This window comes from Uloborus diversus, chromosome 1 (assembly GCF_026930045.1).
Source record: "Uloborus diversus isolate 005 chromosome 1, Udiv.v.3.1, whole genome shotgun sequence".
Taxonomy (NCBI): domain Eukaryota; kingdom Metazoa; phylum Arthropoda; class Arachnida; order Araneae; family Uloboridae; genus Uloborus; species Uloborus diversus.
This window is the reverse complement of record NC_072731.1, coordinates 4,873,098-4,890,860: the sequence shown is the minus strand read 5'-3', so window position 1 is coordinate 4,890,860 and position 17,763 is coordinate 4,873,098. Positions and strand designations below refer to the sequence as shown.

At 32.8% G+C, this 17,763-nt stretch overlaps 1 protein-coding gene across 1 annotated transcript; it reads right to left on the bottom strand.

Annotated features, from left to right (window-relative positions):
* Positions 1-7,929: 7,929 nt before the first annotated feature.
* LOC129234281 (uncharacterized) lies at positions 7,930-8,589 on the bottom strand. Its single transcript, XM_054868276.1, has one exon. The coding sequence runs from the start codon at positions 8,587-8,589 to the stop codon at positions 7,930-7,932; it is 660 nt and encodes a 219-aa protein (XP_054724251.1).
* Positions 8,590-17,763: the final 9,174 nt, after the last annotated feature.

Sequence of the window (17,763 nt, the reverse complement as noted above, 5' to 3'; positions counted from 1 at the left end):
GAAAATCGGCCGAACGGTCTAGGCGCTATGCGCGTCACAGCGATCCTGACAGACAGAGATCCAGACAGAGATCCTGACAGACAGACGGACTTTCAGCTTTATTATTAGTAAAGATTCTTTTGAACATTTTATAAAACTGAAATTCTTCTACGAATGAAATACCATATTGGATTGTGGCGTACACTCAGACAGCATGCGGAGTCAGAGGTTATACGATATGAGCATTGAATAAATATATTGAAAAATACAACGTGTTTAATACTTCTATGAAAATAAGCTATTTATAAGGATTGCAACAGCATTTTTTAGATAGATTGTAAACTAAAGCTTCTCTACTAATAATAAGGCGGGAAGTCTGAATGTCTGTCTTTATGCCTGTGACGCGCATAGCGCCAAGACGGATTGGCCGATTTTCATGAAATTTGGCACAAAACTAGGTTTTAGCATGGGGTGTGCACCTCAAAGCGATTTTATTTTATTTTTTTTTTGAAAATTCGATTTTGTTCTTTTTCTATTCCAATTTTAAGAACATTTTACCGAGCAAATTATCATAACATGGACGAATAAAATACCATAACATGGACGAGCAAACTACCATAACATGGCGAGCAAATTAACGTAGCAAATTGAGAAGAAATTCATCATCCATTATGTGTAAATATACAGCTGCTGGATAATGCTGTGTAAAGCATCACATGACGCGTGGAAGCTTGCATCGCTTTCCATGGTAGCCATATCCCATATTGACATCTGACGCCGGAAAGCCTGGGGGTGGTAGTTACATTTATTCACTTTTACGTATTCAGCCCTAAATGACCATTTCGTCCTTTGAACACTTTTCAATGCCTTCTATATTTCAGAGCACAATAAATAATCATCATCACAATAAGATAAATAAATACCTTTGTGCTGAACAGCGTAATGTAAGACAAACAACGTTAGAAGAAGCACAAATTTGCAAATAACAGCAGACACGTGTTTCGGTGTTACAGGGAACGCCTTTTTCAACGTTGTTGTTTGTCTTACATTACATCATCACAATGTTCTAGAGTTCTGGCACTCGTTTATTTTACTAAGCATCGAATTACACTTACTTTTTTGCGCACTTGGAATCCGTCGTTAGCAATTGTCCGCCAGTGTATTTGAAATTCGCCAAAAATAATTTCATAGGAAGGATTGTCCTATTGACACTCTCAAAAATAAACGAACCTATAGTTTTGGCTCTGAAAACCTGAAGTCTGATAAAAGAAGGATAAAACGATTCCGTTTGTTGAAATAGGGGTAAAATAATTCATTTTCTTATAATACCTTTGCAGAAATGAATGGTCCCAGGGTCAAACTTCTTGTTGTCAAGGCCAACCATTATACTTTCCAAATCATTATCAACAATCCTAGGTTATGACCTACTAAAAACAAAAACGTTTACTCTATTGTGGCTATTGGATTGTACAAGAGTAGTAAAAGCTATTTTATTGCTACGGTCTTAAAACAAATAAATAAATAAATAAAAACAACAACAATAATCGCAGGTGATTTTTTGCGGGGTGTTTTTTGAGGGGGGGGGATTAAAAATCTCTATTAATGGATTGGTAAAAGGGTTACTTTTTAACTCGAAGCACATGAATGCAATGATTTGTAAAACGTCGGCTATATTTTTTTTTTAATTTGTATTTTCAGCAAAGATGTTTTATTTTCTGATGAGAAAACTTTTCATATTTTTAACTGTATCATTTGTTTGTACGTTTTTATTTATCAAATCTATTATTTGATTATAATGTATCTATAAACTATTATAATTTATTTATCAATCTATTAATTTTTTACTTATCATTTTTTTCCTTCACAATCCAGTGAGTGTCTAAACTTTAAATCTTGCGGTTTTTTTGTTTTTTTTTTAAATTGTACTTAATATTATGTAACTTAAAATATGTTTCGCAAACATGCAATAAAAAAAACTTCAAAGGCAGCTCTTTTTCATTTTAAATAATCTATCAAGAATCAAATGCAGTTTTAAAAGTTTCTTTGATTAAATTATGAGCAAGAAAATGACTTTAAAAAAACAATCATGAAAATCTGAACTAAAAGTAAAAGCATTTTTATTAAAACAGCGCAAGCAAATATAGTTGTAAAAATGTGACACCTCAAGATTACAATAAACAGAGAGGAAGAAAGAAAGGAAAAGAAAACGTATCGGCAAAGGTATGTGCCAAACCTAATCTTTTTCTGCATTTTTTGAATAAAGTGAAAATTACTACCATGCAAAAGAGAAAACGTAGAAGAAAAAAAACTTTACACTTTCAAAAATATTATTTCACCCCTTGATTAAATTTGGATTTAGTTCCAAGAAAAATATCAAAAAAAAAGGCAAAGCTGAAAAGCTTATTTAATTAAAGCAAACAGTCTACTTTCGAAAGTTTCGTATTTGTTAAATTAAAATTTCATGTTTCTTGAATTTTGCTGGGTAGGAGAGAAAATACCAAAGAATATTTATCTAAGTTTTGTGTTCAAAAATTATCTTACGATGAAAAAGCTAGAAAAGCCTAATCTGTGTTCTTTTTCTCATTGTTCCTTTTTTTTTTTTTTTTGTCTCTTTCATAAGATAATCAAAACTGAGATTTTTTAGGATAACATTTGAAATGTTAATTGTATAGACTGTGAAATGTTATTCGTAATAAAATATTTTTTCACAGTTTTGTACCTTATTAAATTATCAAATATCAGATTGTATTACTTTTTTCGAAACGAAAAAGCGATGCACTTAGTTTCCTTAAAAAACTGCTTTAACTTTCCGTGTTTTCGCTTAAATATTAAACCAATTTTGATGTAAAGCATTAACACTTTTTAGTTAAATTAAGCTAAAATTCTTTTCATGGGATTACATTAAACCAGCAAAAGAAAATGTAGTGCATTAAATGTCTTAAAAAATAACATAACTTATTGAACGGGTGATTGTTTAATGGCATTGTTTTACATCATTTGTTTGAAGCGGAACACATTATGTTAATTTGCAATTTTAACATCATGGTAGGGTCAATCCATTTGAAATCATCCAAAAAGAATAAAATTTGTTGCTCGACATTTTTTATTTTCCTAATTTTTTACTAGTTATTTTCCACTACTAAATGAGTTCAAAAATAATTGAAGAAATTTTTTTGGGGGCTCATACTTTTTTTACGCGCCATTTTAAATTTGCCTGGTAGCCGTTTTTGGACCATAAACAAGTTTTACGTAAATGCATCTAACTCGGTTAATTTTACAGCTATCAAGACAAAATAAAGTCCTACACCATCTGAAAGAACTCAGCAGTTCCAATTTTGGAGGTTCTAAATATTGTTCGTAAATCTGTTGATTTTGGTCAAAATGTTATACAAGTAACCACATTACAACCATCAACTAAAACAAAACTAACTTTTATTAACATAAACAAAATAAAATTAAAACCATAGGAATGGTTCATGCTGGTATTTCAAGGGCCAGCGGCTCCCTTCAAAATCCACATTAATCGGAATTCACAAAACCTAAAGCAATCTTTCAATTTAAACTTAAACTTAGGTTTGCTGTAAAAACTGGCGAGATGTTTTCTCGCCAAAAGAAACTAAAAGGGAGATTCAACACACTCCCCCAGGATGAACAATTGAAATGTTCAGCAAAATTCAAATATTTAACTTTTTTTTTTTAAACATAATAACAATCAAACAAATTAACATACTTACAAACTTGGTGTAAACTTCAAATGAATAACAGCTAACTAAAATATATAACAGTCTGAATTAGACATGAAATAACATAAAGTTCAATTTAAAAGTAAACAGAAATGACATTTTTATACGGAAGATTTTTTTTACTGAGTCACTGACTCAATGTCAAGTTCTAAATTATACAGTAATTGTATAGGTCTCCTCACAACGCCTGAAGGCGTTCGAACAGCACAAGATCTAACTTTTGAGTCTCTGCCGAAAAAAAGGTCTTTAACAACTCCTATTTTCCACATGTGTTTTGGAACCTTGTCTTCATGAACTATAACCACGTCTCCAATTTTGAATTTTGTAGGAGTATCTATTGGAACGATGCGATTTGCAGATCGAAGTTCCAGTAAGTACTCCGTTCTCCAACGCTTCCAAAAATGGTTTAAAATTTGATCTCTGTATCTCAATAATTTCGTGAGGGTCTTTTTGTTGGATTTTGGTTCTGCACAGAAGGAATATCAGGAAAGAAATTTGGGCGCTTGCCTATCAGAAAATGAGAAGGAGTTAGGGGAAATGGCTCGTTAATTTCATCATACACGTAAGTTAAAGGTCTTCCATTTATAACAGCTTCGATCTCAGTGAGAGTGGTTTGAATCTCTTCATAGCTCAAGCAAGATCGTCCTAAAACTTTCTTCAAGGGCGTTTTGACAGAACGCACCATACGCTCCCAAAAACCACCCCACCAGCTGGCTCTAGGTACAATAAATTTCCACACAATTCGGTTTTTAGTAAAATACTGCTGAACCTCAGCTTTGGAAATCTTACTCCAAATCTCCTTCAGTAAACTATCACTTTTGATAAAGGTCTTGGCATTATCACTGTATACAATTTTACAGAGTCCTCTACGTGAAACAAATCTTTTGAAAGCTAAGATGAAGGTTTTAGTGCTGAGGTCAGATGCTACTTCCAGATGAACAGCTCTAGTAACTCCACAGGTGAAGAGCACAATGTAAGCTTTTTTGACAGCTTAGTCTTTTTCTTATTAATGTTATTAAGGAATCTGAAAATCCAAGCGGTGATGTTGTATACACGATTAAGTTTACTAAATTTTCCTAAATCCAGCAATGGTTCTGTAAGTAATTTAACATTGCAGGAAAGCTGAATAGAATTTAATTTGGACCTCTTTTCAATCAAATAATCATTATTGCTGGGAAGAATGTCATGCTTCAGCCACCTTTCTTTAGGCATTGATAACCAATCTGGACCTTCAAACCATAATGTATTTTCTACAAGACTAGTTAAACTTTCCCCTCTGGTCAACAAATCTCCAGATTGGCTTTCCCTGGAGTAAAATTCCAAATTCTGGGGTTAGTCAAAGACTGTATTTCTTCTACCCTATTTGCCACAAATGGCTTCCAGTTTATCGGTGAACCCTTTATCCAATGTAGCGCGACAATGGAATCTGACCAAATATGGACATCTAAAACATGAGAACTAAAAACAGTTTTTAAATATTTGCACATCCTAGCAGCTATTATCGCACCCATAAGTTCGAGGCGAGGGATTGTCAAACGTTTTATAGGGGAAACCCTACATTTTGCCCAAACAAGACCGGTCCGAATTTCATTATCAATTTTGGCACATCGAAAATATGCAACAGCACCATAAGCCTTAGGACTTGCATCAGAAAAAATGTGAAGTTCTATGGTATCAAAATTTTCTAAACCCCCCGGAAAATATTTACGAGGTATCTCAAACTTGAGTAAATGATCAATTTCTGAACACCAACTTTCCCACTCGTATTTTAGATCATTAGGTAAGTTTTCGTCCCATCCTATACCTCGCTGCCAAGTTTCTTGCAACAAACTTTTCATCCTAACAGTAAATGGTAAAAGAATTCCAAGAGGATCAAATATCTTTGGAACAGTTTTCAAAACAACGCGTTTTGAAGGATTGATTTTACAATCCTCGCGAAAGTCTGGAACGTCAAAATGAAAGCTATCAGAATTGATATTCCATAGTAAACCCAAGATCTTTAAGGCATCATTACGAAGTTCAGCTGTTTCACACATTCCCTTTTCTTCCCACATTTTTCGAAGTTTTACGGAATTAGTGTTAAATTTCCGCAAATTCATTCCAGCTTCTTTAAAAATATCTGAAGCTGTCGATGATATGTAATACACTTCTTTATCAGATTTCGCACCAGATATCAAATCATCTACATAAATGGATGAATCCAAAATATTAACTACTTGGGGATGATTTTCATATTTTTTAATATGATGCTTGATCGTAGAAGTCAAAATAAAGGGGGAACAGCTTACCCCAAAAGCCGCCCTCGAAAATCTCATAAATTTTAATTCACCCCTTTCGTTACTAAACCAAATAAATTTCAGGTAATTCCTGTCCTCTTCCGCAATTCCAATTTGCAAAAAAGCCTTTTCTAAATCGGCGCAAAATGCAACATTGTTTCCTAAAACTAAGTATTATATCAAGAACGTTTGGATTAAGATTAGGTCCGGGGAATAAACAATCATTTAAAGAATTTAAATGTTTCTCCTTTGAAGAAGCATCAAACACCATTCTAACTTTAGAGGTTACCTTATCCTCTCTTACTACTGGTCTATGAGGCATGAAATAACTATTTTCGATTTTTGAATCAGAACATGGTTCTATAACCCCATTACGTTCCTGTTCCAAAACAATAGCTTTATAACTACCAAATAAATTAATGTCCTTTTCAAGTTTTCTACTTAAATCGTCAAAGCGATTTCTTGCAATTCTGAAATTATTCGCAACTTTAGACTTATCTTCCTTCCATAATAAAGAAGTTTCGTATCTGTTATTTACAAACTTTAAGTTTGATTCAAATTTATCAATTATTTCCTTTTCTACTTCTGAAACATTTTCCCTAGATGGCATAATCCCGAGTGATTCCAATTCCCACAAAAATCTTAAGCTTTCGAGCTCATTATCAGGGCTTAGCTTGCTACTTACGACTGAGAAACTACAAACATATTTTCTTTCCCCTTTCATTGACCCATCCTCTACAAAACCGCAAAGCGAGTACCCCAACAAACTATCACACAGAAAGAGTGATTTTGTTAACTTTTCAACCGGTCCATAACAGATTTGGTAAAAATAATCCGCACCAATTAATAACTCGATTTGAGAACCACCTACGTTATCACAACTCGAAAACTTGTATGACACTAGTTTAGTCATAACTTCTTTGCTAAGTGGGGGGGAGTGAATACTAACACTCGAAATCACATCTGTTACTAACGCTTCAATATGACTACAACGCGATTTATCATCTACATGAGATAACTTCAACTCAACGACATCAAAATTTTTAATTTGCGGTTTAAAAGCTCCAAATGAAAATATCTGAAGTCTTTCTTGCCTTAAAAATGGAGGGTTTAATTCTGAAATTAAATTTTCTGTGACATAAGTTTTTTGACTTCCCGTGTCATAAAGAATTAAAGACAATTTAGAATTCGAATCAGATTCCACCTTCACGCATGAAGTTTGCAAAATTACTTCTTTAGTATTTACATTAGTAATATTTTTCCGACAATGAGAAACTGAAGCAATAATTGATTCTCCCCCAGTATCTCTGTTTACATTTGCGGGTTTGAAAGTTTTATTGGTACAAATTGATGTGTGATGAAAGTTACCATTGCATATTTTGCAGCTCTCAGTTTTAAATTTGCAATTTGAGGATAGGTGATATTTACGAAAACAAACATAACATCGCCCAGTCTTCCGCAATTTTTCACGTTTGTCAGAAATAGGCTTCGACTTGCATGATTTCGAATCATGTTCTGTTGAATCACAAAATATACAAACACTTTTTGAATTTGTAGTTAATGTAGAAGTCGTGGGAATATCCCATTTGTAATTACTAATCTGCTGTTTATTTTTTTCCTTTTTACTACTTGAAGAATATTTTTCAGAATTCTGCAGATGAATTGTTGCTTCACGAGATTGAACTTCATTTTTTATAAATGTTAGAAGTTCATCGATGTCCATATCTGGCATACTTGACCGTTTACGATTGAAATCCAGGGCCATTTCAGTTGGAATTAATTTCAATAAAATAGGAGCAAGCAAGTGTCCGTAACTACCGGCTGTAACACCGAGGGAGTTTAAATTTCGAATTTGAACTTCAACATTATCATAAAGTTCCCTTAAGTCCCTTATGTGATAGGAATTTTTCACTGGTTTTAAATTTAACAGCTTACTCCATATGCGCATTAATGACTAAATCATTTCTACCATATCTGTTTTTCAACAAATCTACAGCTGATTTGTAATTTTCTGCCGTAAGTGAAAATCCAGCAACAGCATTATAAGCGCTGCCACCAAGTAGAGACTTCAAATATGAAAATTTGTCGATAGGAGATAAACTTTTGTTTTTATCAATGGCATTAGAAAATTGGCCCCAAAATTCCAACCAGCAACTGCTGTCCCCATAAAACTTATGTATGGTAAGTTTAGGAAGTTTCATACAACGCTCAATTTTGAAGGATTGAGAATTACTTTCATCTTTCGAGATTGATGACTCAAACAATTCCTTTTGACTTTCAGCAGCACGTTCATTTAAAAACTTAGTAATCTTGTACCGAAATTCTATTATTCTTTCGCTATAATGTTCAGAAGTTTCTATTTCATTTTCAAACTCTGACTCGGCAGTCAGATCTTGGATATCCGAATTTAATTTTTTCAAGCAGTCATACTTTTCATTTAACTGGTCTTTATAAATACTTAACAGATCAATTTTCTGCTCTGCTGCGATTTCCTCACTTTCTAGTGCTGTATCTATTTTGTTACACAGTTTTGAAGTCTGTGTTCTTAAACCTCCGCGTTTCTTCTTTAGGATTTTTAATGTACTTGTCATTTTCATTCAATGCAATATTTACAACAGGTATAATAATAAACTGAGCTTACCTGTGTAAATTTCAAGACTTTTCAGATTCAGCTGATCACAATATCAAATCCTGTCACGGACGCCAGATGAAAGAACTCAGCAGTTCCAATTTTGGAGGTTCTAAATATTGTTCGTAAATCTGTTGATTTTGGTCAAAATGTTATACAAGTAACCACATTACAACCATCAACTAAAACAAAACTAACTTTTATTAACATGAACAAAATAAAATTAAAACCATAGGAATGGTTCATGCTGGTATTTCAAGGGCCAGCGGCTCCCTTCAAAATCCACATTAATCGGAATTCACAAAACCTAAAGCAATCTTATTTAAACTTAAACTTAGGTTTGCTGTAAAAACTGGCGAGATGTTTTCTCGCCAAAAGAAACTAAAAGGGAGATTCAACACCATCAGAATAATGCCTTAGATATGATTTGCTTGCAAAATATTATTTAAATAGAGAGAAAGAGGAAGATAAAAATCCATAACTACAAACTGAAAATTAGCACAAAATACGATTTTTAGTGCTGCAAAATTAGTAAAAGGAGGGAGTCTAAGCGTCATTTTTCCTTGTTTAGTTATAAAATAGGACTATTTGTTGTAGAAATTTTAAGCTTGAGAACGTTGGCCTTTTTTTTTTTTTTTTTACTATTTTTTAAAAAAGCAAAAATCACATTTTGGCAAAGTTTAAAGTAAAATGTCTCAAAAGGGACTGAGTGAAAAATTATGAAATCGAAACAGGTAGCACCTTTTCATGACATAAAAATATGATAGCAATTAGATGACTGAGACTCGATTGCATTTTCGCAAAATTTAAAGTGAAATATTTCAAAGGGGACTGAGTGAAAAATAATGAAATCGATACAGTTAACACCTTTTCATGACATAAAAATGTGATAGCAATTAGATGACTGAGACTCAACTGGTACTAGAGTTATAGCGCATTAAAGTTGGCCAAATATTGCATTTTCGCAAAGTTTAAAGTGAAATATTTCAAAAGGGACTGAGTGAAAAATTATGAAATTAATACAGATAACACTTTTTAATGATATGAAAATCTGATAGCAATTTGATGATGGAGACTCAACTGGGACCAGAGCTATAGTGTATTAAAGTTAGCCAAATATTGCATTATACATACATTAACTTTAGCGTCATTAATGGTAATAATGCACATTTTAACTTAATATTACTGGATCTGAGTGTGTTACAAAAATATGGTAGGTGTTCATTTCATCAGTCAATATGTTAAATTTTTAATTTTCTCGAAGCATTGAAAATGTTAAAATTTTGGGGCTCAGTTTTTCTTTTATTTTATGTTTTCTATCACAAAAATATTTTCAGTCATTAATAAGTTATCTTGCTTATAACTTTACTTATATTGATTGGGTGACATTTTGCAATAAAAATATGAAAATACGTTTTGAAATAAAAAGTTGAGAAATATACTGAATATAAAACTTTATACACAACACTGCCATTTATATACTCAGAAAGGAAGTAACAGCTACTAAAACCAATTTTAATTTGAAATACACAAAATTTAAATTAACAGTAACTCACAACCCCCAAAAAACAAAATTGGTAACGAATAGTTGCCAATTCCTTCTTATGTGGAATAATAACACTTTGAAACTTTTGAATGCATTTGACCAGAAAAGTTTTCTCTCCCACGAATGGCACATTTCAGTTTGAGATAACCGTTTTGTAATTTACACGATAGGGTATGAAATAATTGCAAAACTCAGTAACTTTTTACAGCCATCATTAGCATTCCACTACTTTTTTTTAAAGAAGATACCAGTAAATCAATCAATCAATCAAAAACATTTTTCTATCTATAAATATTTAACCTTACTCAACATTAAAATGACGATTTTATTTACTTTCTCTAAGCAGGAAAAAAATTCTGTAAATCATAACTACAAAACCCAATTTACTGCGCGTAAGCAGTTTGCTTTAAAAATAAAGCTCGAGTTCCAAAACATAATTCTCCAGAAAAATATGACATAAAATGAGCGGATAAAATTAAAACATTTAAATATTGATTCTCAAGCTAAAAAGCTTGTGTAAACATCTCATTAAATCAGGTTTTAGGCACAAAGATGGGCATTTTATTTCATAATCCATCGTACTTTCCTAAAGGGCATTCAGTAGACTGATTTTGTTTTTGTTCAGACTGACATTTCATTTCAAGAATTAGTAAAACGTGAAATAAATACTTAAGGAGTATATTACGGCTAATCAAAGTGAGTGTGACTGCTTTTTACAAGAGAAATTATTTTCAACTTTATATTTTAGTATTAATTTTGCAACCAAAAACTAAAAGGAGCACAGCCTGAAGGGATATTTTATGAAAAGAGAGCGCATTAGAGTGCATTTCCTAATCAGGTAGTGCTTTAAAACTTTTTTTACAAGACGAAAGAGAAATAATTAGCATGCACAAATCGTAAATTTTCAAGAGAGATAATTTTTTTTCAGATATAATTTTCTTAATTGGTTCTTTAAAAAAAATAACAAAAACATCTATTCAAACAATCTTTACTTTTTTGTTATTAATAATACTTGTCAGCTTAAGTAACTTTACTTATTGCTTTACAAAACATCAAATCTATACTAATAATATAAAGCTAAAGAGTTTAGTTTGTTTGAACGCGCTAATCTCAGAAACAGTGATTCGAATTGAAAAATTATTTTTGTGTTGAATAGTCCAATTACTGAGGAATGCTATAGGCTATAGTTTACATTGATATTTTAATTTGAAAAAAAATTTTCAATGTTTTATGTGATTTTTAGCAGTTTTTAGAACATTTTACCCCACAGACCCCAACTATAACACCAGAAACAAAATTGTGTATTAAAATGTAGGAACTTTAATTTTAAGTATAATGAGAAAAAAATTGCACATAGAGCAATTTTTGTATTTTTTATGAATTTTTGAAAAAAAAAACCCTTGTTTTCACATTTTTTCCTTTGTTTAATTTTTTATAAAATCATTCATAAAGGCCTCTTTTCTAAAATTCAACTATGTAATAGTAAACGCATTTTACTTTTCTTCAGAAAAAAAAAACTTTCAAAAATACGCAATAGTTTTTTTTACATTTTTTTTCAATGCGGAGCACAGTTACAATGGTCATTACATGATGGCAATGACGTCGGGGTCACGTGATCAAACGCGGCTTTGCTGCTGTTTTAACGTTACATGGTTTTATGCATTTGATTCAATAAAAGCAGTGAATTCTTTTTATCTTTTGCATACTACGGGGAACAGAGAGCTCTTTTTTTTTTGGTGCTATTTTCATTAAATAAATAAAGTGCGCGGTTTTTTGCATGATCTTCGTTTCGCATACGTTGAAAAATATAGTTAATTACCATCTAAGATAGATATGTATAGATTGTTTAGATAGATCGATAGATAAATATAGAGGTCGATACAGGTAGATGGTCAATAAAATATAAATAGGCCCGTATTTAAGGAACTTCTACGGGTGATCAATGCCGCCTCCCTCCCCTCAGACTTTGAAAAACTGCTAAAACTTTCGTGAAATTAACCAAAATCGATTTTTTTTAACTTCTTCTGCACATTGCAGTATTTTTTAATAGTCTAGTTATAATTTTTTCCCTACAAATATACACTTTGCAGCTCTTTGTTGGAAATGCTATTATAATTCAAGTACATTAACAACCCGAACTATCGCAAGAAGGTAACTGCATTTCGAGCTCAGTCCTGCTCTTTCCTTCCAGTCAGCCAAGTTTTTTAAGCGTTTACGATTAATGACTTAAAACACGTTTCTACTTTTGAATACAGGTTTGAAGTTGGTTTTTGAGTTAGTTTTAGCATTAATGATCACAAGTACATTGTATTCTTAAAAATCCATATATTTCATCTTCTCTAAATACCAATCTACTTCCTTTTTAACCAATTTCATTACCCTGTCAGCAACCGGACTGTAAAAGGGGATCACTGGTTGAATTAATGATAAAGCTTCAACTGTTTTTGGGTTATCATTAGCTGTACTTAATGGGTATTCTTAATGTAATGCAGGAAGAAAATATGATCGTGATCTTGCTGTCAGAAATTCGACATTTCGCTCGTCAGGGTTTGTTAACGTGTGCTAATGGAGTTACAGAGCTGTATAATGTTGAAACTGAACTAATAAGATATGAGGATATTCTTAAGTCATATCTTAAATTATTCTTCATATCGTTAACTATAACAGAAATTGAAATGAAATTCCAACAAATTAGTGAAAGTTGCACAATGTGCACAAGTCAATTTACTGTTGATTTCCTAAACATCGTGGATTTGGTGATCCAATGAAATGGCTAATATGCCAATTTGGAGAACTTGTTATTGGTCATGGCAGCGGGCAACAGTCAAAATGTAAGGCAGTTGAATCAGAGAAAGGCACACGAGGCAAAAGATCAAGTACGCGGCGGAGATGGAAGAGTAACTTTATACTTACGATCATAATGCCAAATCTGAGCCATTAGTACAACTTCATACCCTGATCCAAATATTGAAATTCGCTTTAAATCGTGCAGTAAGTGTAAATGTAAGTCTTGTAATGACTGACTATCTTTCTTCGTTGGGTGGATGGAAAGGGCACAGTGGAGCATGAACTGCAGCCACCTTCTCGTGGTGGGTTCTCGGTTATTTTACTAATAATAAAGCTGAAAGTCTCTCTGTCCGGAGGATGTCTGGATGTCTCGATGTCTGTAGGATGTCTGGATGTCTGTAGGATGTCTGTGACGCGCATAGCGCCTAGACCGTTCGGCCGATTTTCATGAAATTTAGCACAAAGTTAGTTTGTAGCATGGGGGTGTGCACCTCAAAGCGATTTTTCGAAAATTCAATTTTGTTCTTTTTCTATTCCAATTTTTAGAACAAAATTATCATAAGATCGACGAGTAATTTACGAAATTATCATAACGTGGAACCGTTACATGGGCACAAGCCAATTGGAGAGATACGAAATTATCATAACGTGGAACTGTAACATGGGTACAAGCCAATTGGCGAGAAAATTCACCATACATTATTTTTAAATATACTGGCGAACCAAAATACCTTTTAATTTTTCTATTACGGGCAAAGCCATGCGGGCACCACTAGTTGATGTAATAAAGTATATTTGCATTTACAACAAAGAGATGCACAATGCGCATTTATTGCGAAAAAACATATACTGAACCATGAAGGCAAATTGTTGCAATGTACAAAGAATGTTAAAAAATTGATTTTTGGATAATTTCACGAAAATGTACGGTATATTCGCGTAGTAAAATCTGTAAAGGAATGTAGTTAATCATAAAGATATGTGAAAAGAGTGTTAAAAGGAAGCATTTGAATGGTTTTAGAACAAGAATTTTAAACCTTTCTATTTTCATAAAAAAATTTTAAATTGCCGTTTTTTGTCTTTTTTCAAACTTTTAAACACGTTTCTCGGTAGCTAAACCTTAATATTTCTGAAAAATAATATTAAAAATGAATTTCTTGGGTGCAAATACAGTGCATCCTAAATGCGCAAGTCAAAGTTCAAAAAAACATTTTAATGACATACCCTAATGTGCATCTGCATCCAGTGCTAAATTGTTTCGTTAAAATATCATCCTTTTAATGCTAATTTTCATAAAAGTTCTGACAAGAAACCTAACAACACAGTAAAGAGTAATCCCTCAAAAATATCATTATTTTCTAAAACAATTTTTAGATGCGTAATTTTACCGACACTTTGATTCTTCTGAATACATAACAGAGTTGGATAATGAATATGAACGTATAAGTAAATGGATATTTGACATGAGAAATAGGCTTTTGTAAATGGCAAAGTAAAAGAGTTCGAGGAATTTCAAAACAAAAATAGTCTTTCGAAATTGCATAAGCGCTAAGGATATATTTTTTGCAGTAAAAACGCTATTTTCTTTGCTATATTTCTTAAGAGGGATTATATTGACAGAAAAACCATTTTAGGAGTGCAATATACCGGGGAAAGGTAATCACGGGAAAGTATCAATGGAACAAAATTTAAATTGAAAGTGTTTCAACAGCTCCATTTAAATCCCTTTTAAAGCTAAAAGGAAACTGCTTATGAATGAAATGTTTAAGCATAGCACTTTTGACGGTTTTACTCGAAATCCCCCATAGAAAATATGCAGAAGCAGTGCTAATTTTATTTGATTAAACTAAAAATTATACAATTTATTTTTTCTAAATAACAGTTCCTTTTACAAAAAAGGAAGTATTGTATTCGCGAAAAAATTTTCACTCAAAAATCGGCCTTAATTTCCATTTTTCTCACCCCCGAATGAATGTTGAGTTTATTTTTCGACCCGATCACACGTGGATATATGCCTAGGAACGTACACACACCCGAGATATGCATTTTGACGACCGCCGAGTTTATTATAACGCATTTTCTCCTGACGTCCGTATGTATGTGCGTATGTGCGTATGTGTGTATGTATTTCGCATAACTCAAAAACGGTATGTGCTAGAAAGTTGAAATTAGGTAAGCAGACTCCTAGAGGGGTCTAGTTGTGCACCTTCCCTTTTCGTTGCATTCAGATGTTCCTAAGGGGGTCTTTTCCCCCTCTTTGGGGGAAATCATTGTTAATTTCCATGTAAACTCAAGTTGTGTTATAATTTGTCGGACACTTGGCGATATATCGCCAGTCTTTTGGTTGCCAACTTGGCGACAAATTTGGCGATTTTTTATATTTTTTTTGGTTTTAATTTGACCACTGTTAGTGACATTTAGAAAGTAAACAATTGAATCACAATAAAATTGCCAATAATGGGGAAATGACATTAAATTGGAGTAAAAGGAAGTCATGTGATGCACACATGAGCTCGTTTGAAAGAATATTCTTACTTTTAATCTTTCTTAAACGTATCTTCATTCGTGTTCAATGTAAGGTTTATCTTTACTCAATTTCCTATATCACGCAAGGCTGTACAAGGAATATATTTTAAAAACTATGAAAAATAATTTCCCGCAGGCGCGAGTTATTCCTTTTGTAGAAAAAAAGCTCATAAAATATCTTAATAAGCAAATTCCAAAAATACCACCACTATTCAGTTCGTCATTGAACCTATAACAACCACTATCTATGATTTTCAATGCCTTTTGTGAGCTAAAGCAGTCATTGCCATCTGTCTAAATTTCTGAGGGGAAAAAAGCACGGGCGTTACTTTAAATAGTATTTTTTAAAAAAGTTATAAAAAATTATTTTTGTTGAGCAATAACGATTGCTTATTGATCTCATTTGACTGTTTTGATGTCCTATGATTTTATTCTCCCACCGCCTCCCTCTGCAGCACCACCGTCGACCGGCGGCCTCACGATACTGCTCCTATAGCGAAAACCGTCTCCAGGCTGCGTCACTTACTTGCTTACACTTACACATACACGTACACACACACACACACACACACAAACACATACACACACGCACACATACAGACACCTACACATACACACACCTACACAACACACACAAACACATACACACACGTATACATACAGACACCTACATATACACACACATACACGCACAGACACACAGACACACACAAACACATACACACATGCATACATACAGACACCTACACATACACACACACACCTACACATATATACATACCCTCCTCACACACACACACACACAAACACTACGTACACACACAGTCGTGATTGCAAAAAACATAATTTGAATTGAAGATGTCAAAGTTCAATTTTTTTTTCAGTCTATTTTCTTTCTTCCTTTTTCTTTTATTTATTTTACTTACTATTTATCTTACTTATTTTGTTTTCTTAATTGGTTAGTTTAAATTTATAATATAATTTTTTAATTAGTTAATTAATTGATCGAATGTTTGTGAGCATTATTCAAGTATTAACAGAAATGCCACAAGATTTTAGATGTCATCTTAGCGTAATATTATCACCATTTAGTATGCACTTATACTGCTTATTATCAGCAGGTGATTTGTTTCTTCTTAGTTACTTGTGGTGAACTAATCTTCGGAGTTCTTTGAGCAGTTTAGTTGGTGCCTACAAATAAAAATGTTTCCCGCATTAAAAAAAAAATACGAAACACTTTCATCAGATTTATTTGAGCAGGTTCTTTTTTTAAGGGTGAACGGTAGGCTAAACAATATCAAACTACATGGATCGGTTTGGGAGGAAATATTCAAGTAGAAGAAATTTTACTTTTTGGAATCGCAAGAAAAGCTCCGAGAATACCTGTCACTTTCTGAAACGTCCCGTGACAGGTCTTAGCATTCCTCTTGGCGAGATAATTTATTGACAATCATTTATTGTTTTGAGCTTGGTGTTGTAAATTGATTCTCGCTGGAAATATTCAAAATAATAATAATAATAATAATAATAACAATAAATATTATTCTTACTGCATTGAATCTCAGTGATGACAGATTGTATCGTGACAGTGAAACCACAATATTTTTTTTATAATGGTTACAAGGAAACTCAAAATAAAGCTTGTACTCTCTCTCTATCTCTTTTCCTTTTTCTCTCTCTTTGTCTGCATCGTATGTTTGCTCTAAGGCAGGGTTCTCAAACTTTTAGACATTGTGACCCCCTTTTCATACTAAGTATTTTGGCAACCCCCCCCCTTTTAACCCTGTTTAAACCCTACCCTAAAACAATAACTAAAAACTACACAAATGGTTACGTTTTATCCTTTGAAACACAAGTAACTATTAAATTAAACATGAATTTTTGTCTCTTGAAATGTTTTATTATAAGAGACAGTAGTATACCTTACTGATTTTATATTATTCTAGTAGTTTTATGATAGTTGTTGAACTTGCGCTCCTTCAAGTTCTATCATTGCACGCGGTACGAAAAAGAAACAAAGATGACTCATGACATCGACGCGCATGCGCGTTTTTAATAAAAACACAGCAATCAATTAATTGCCTTTCAACTTTTCTTCCACACCTCGCGACCCCCTATAACACATTCCGTGATCCCCTGGGGTTCGCGACCAACCATTTGAGAACCCCTGCTCTAAGGATTTGATATTTCGTTCCAAGCAAGAGGAGAAGTGGAGATAGTGTTGTGTTGAAACTATCTCTCTCTAATTAGATGTTGTGTGAGAAATATATAAGTACA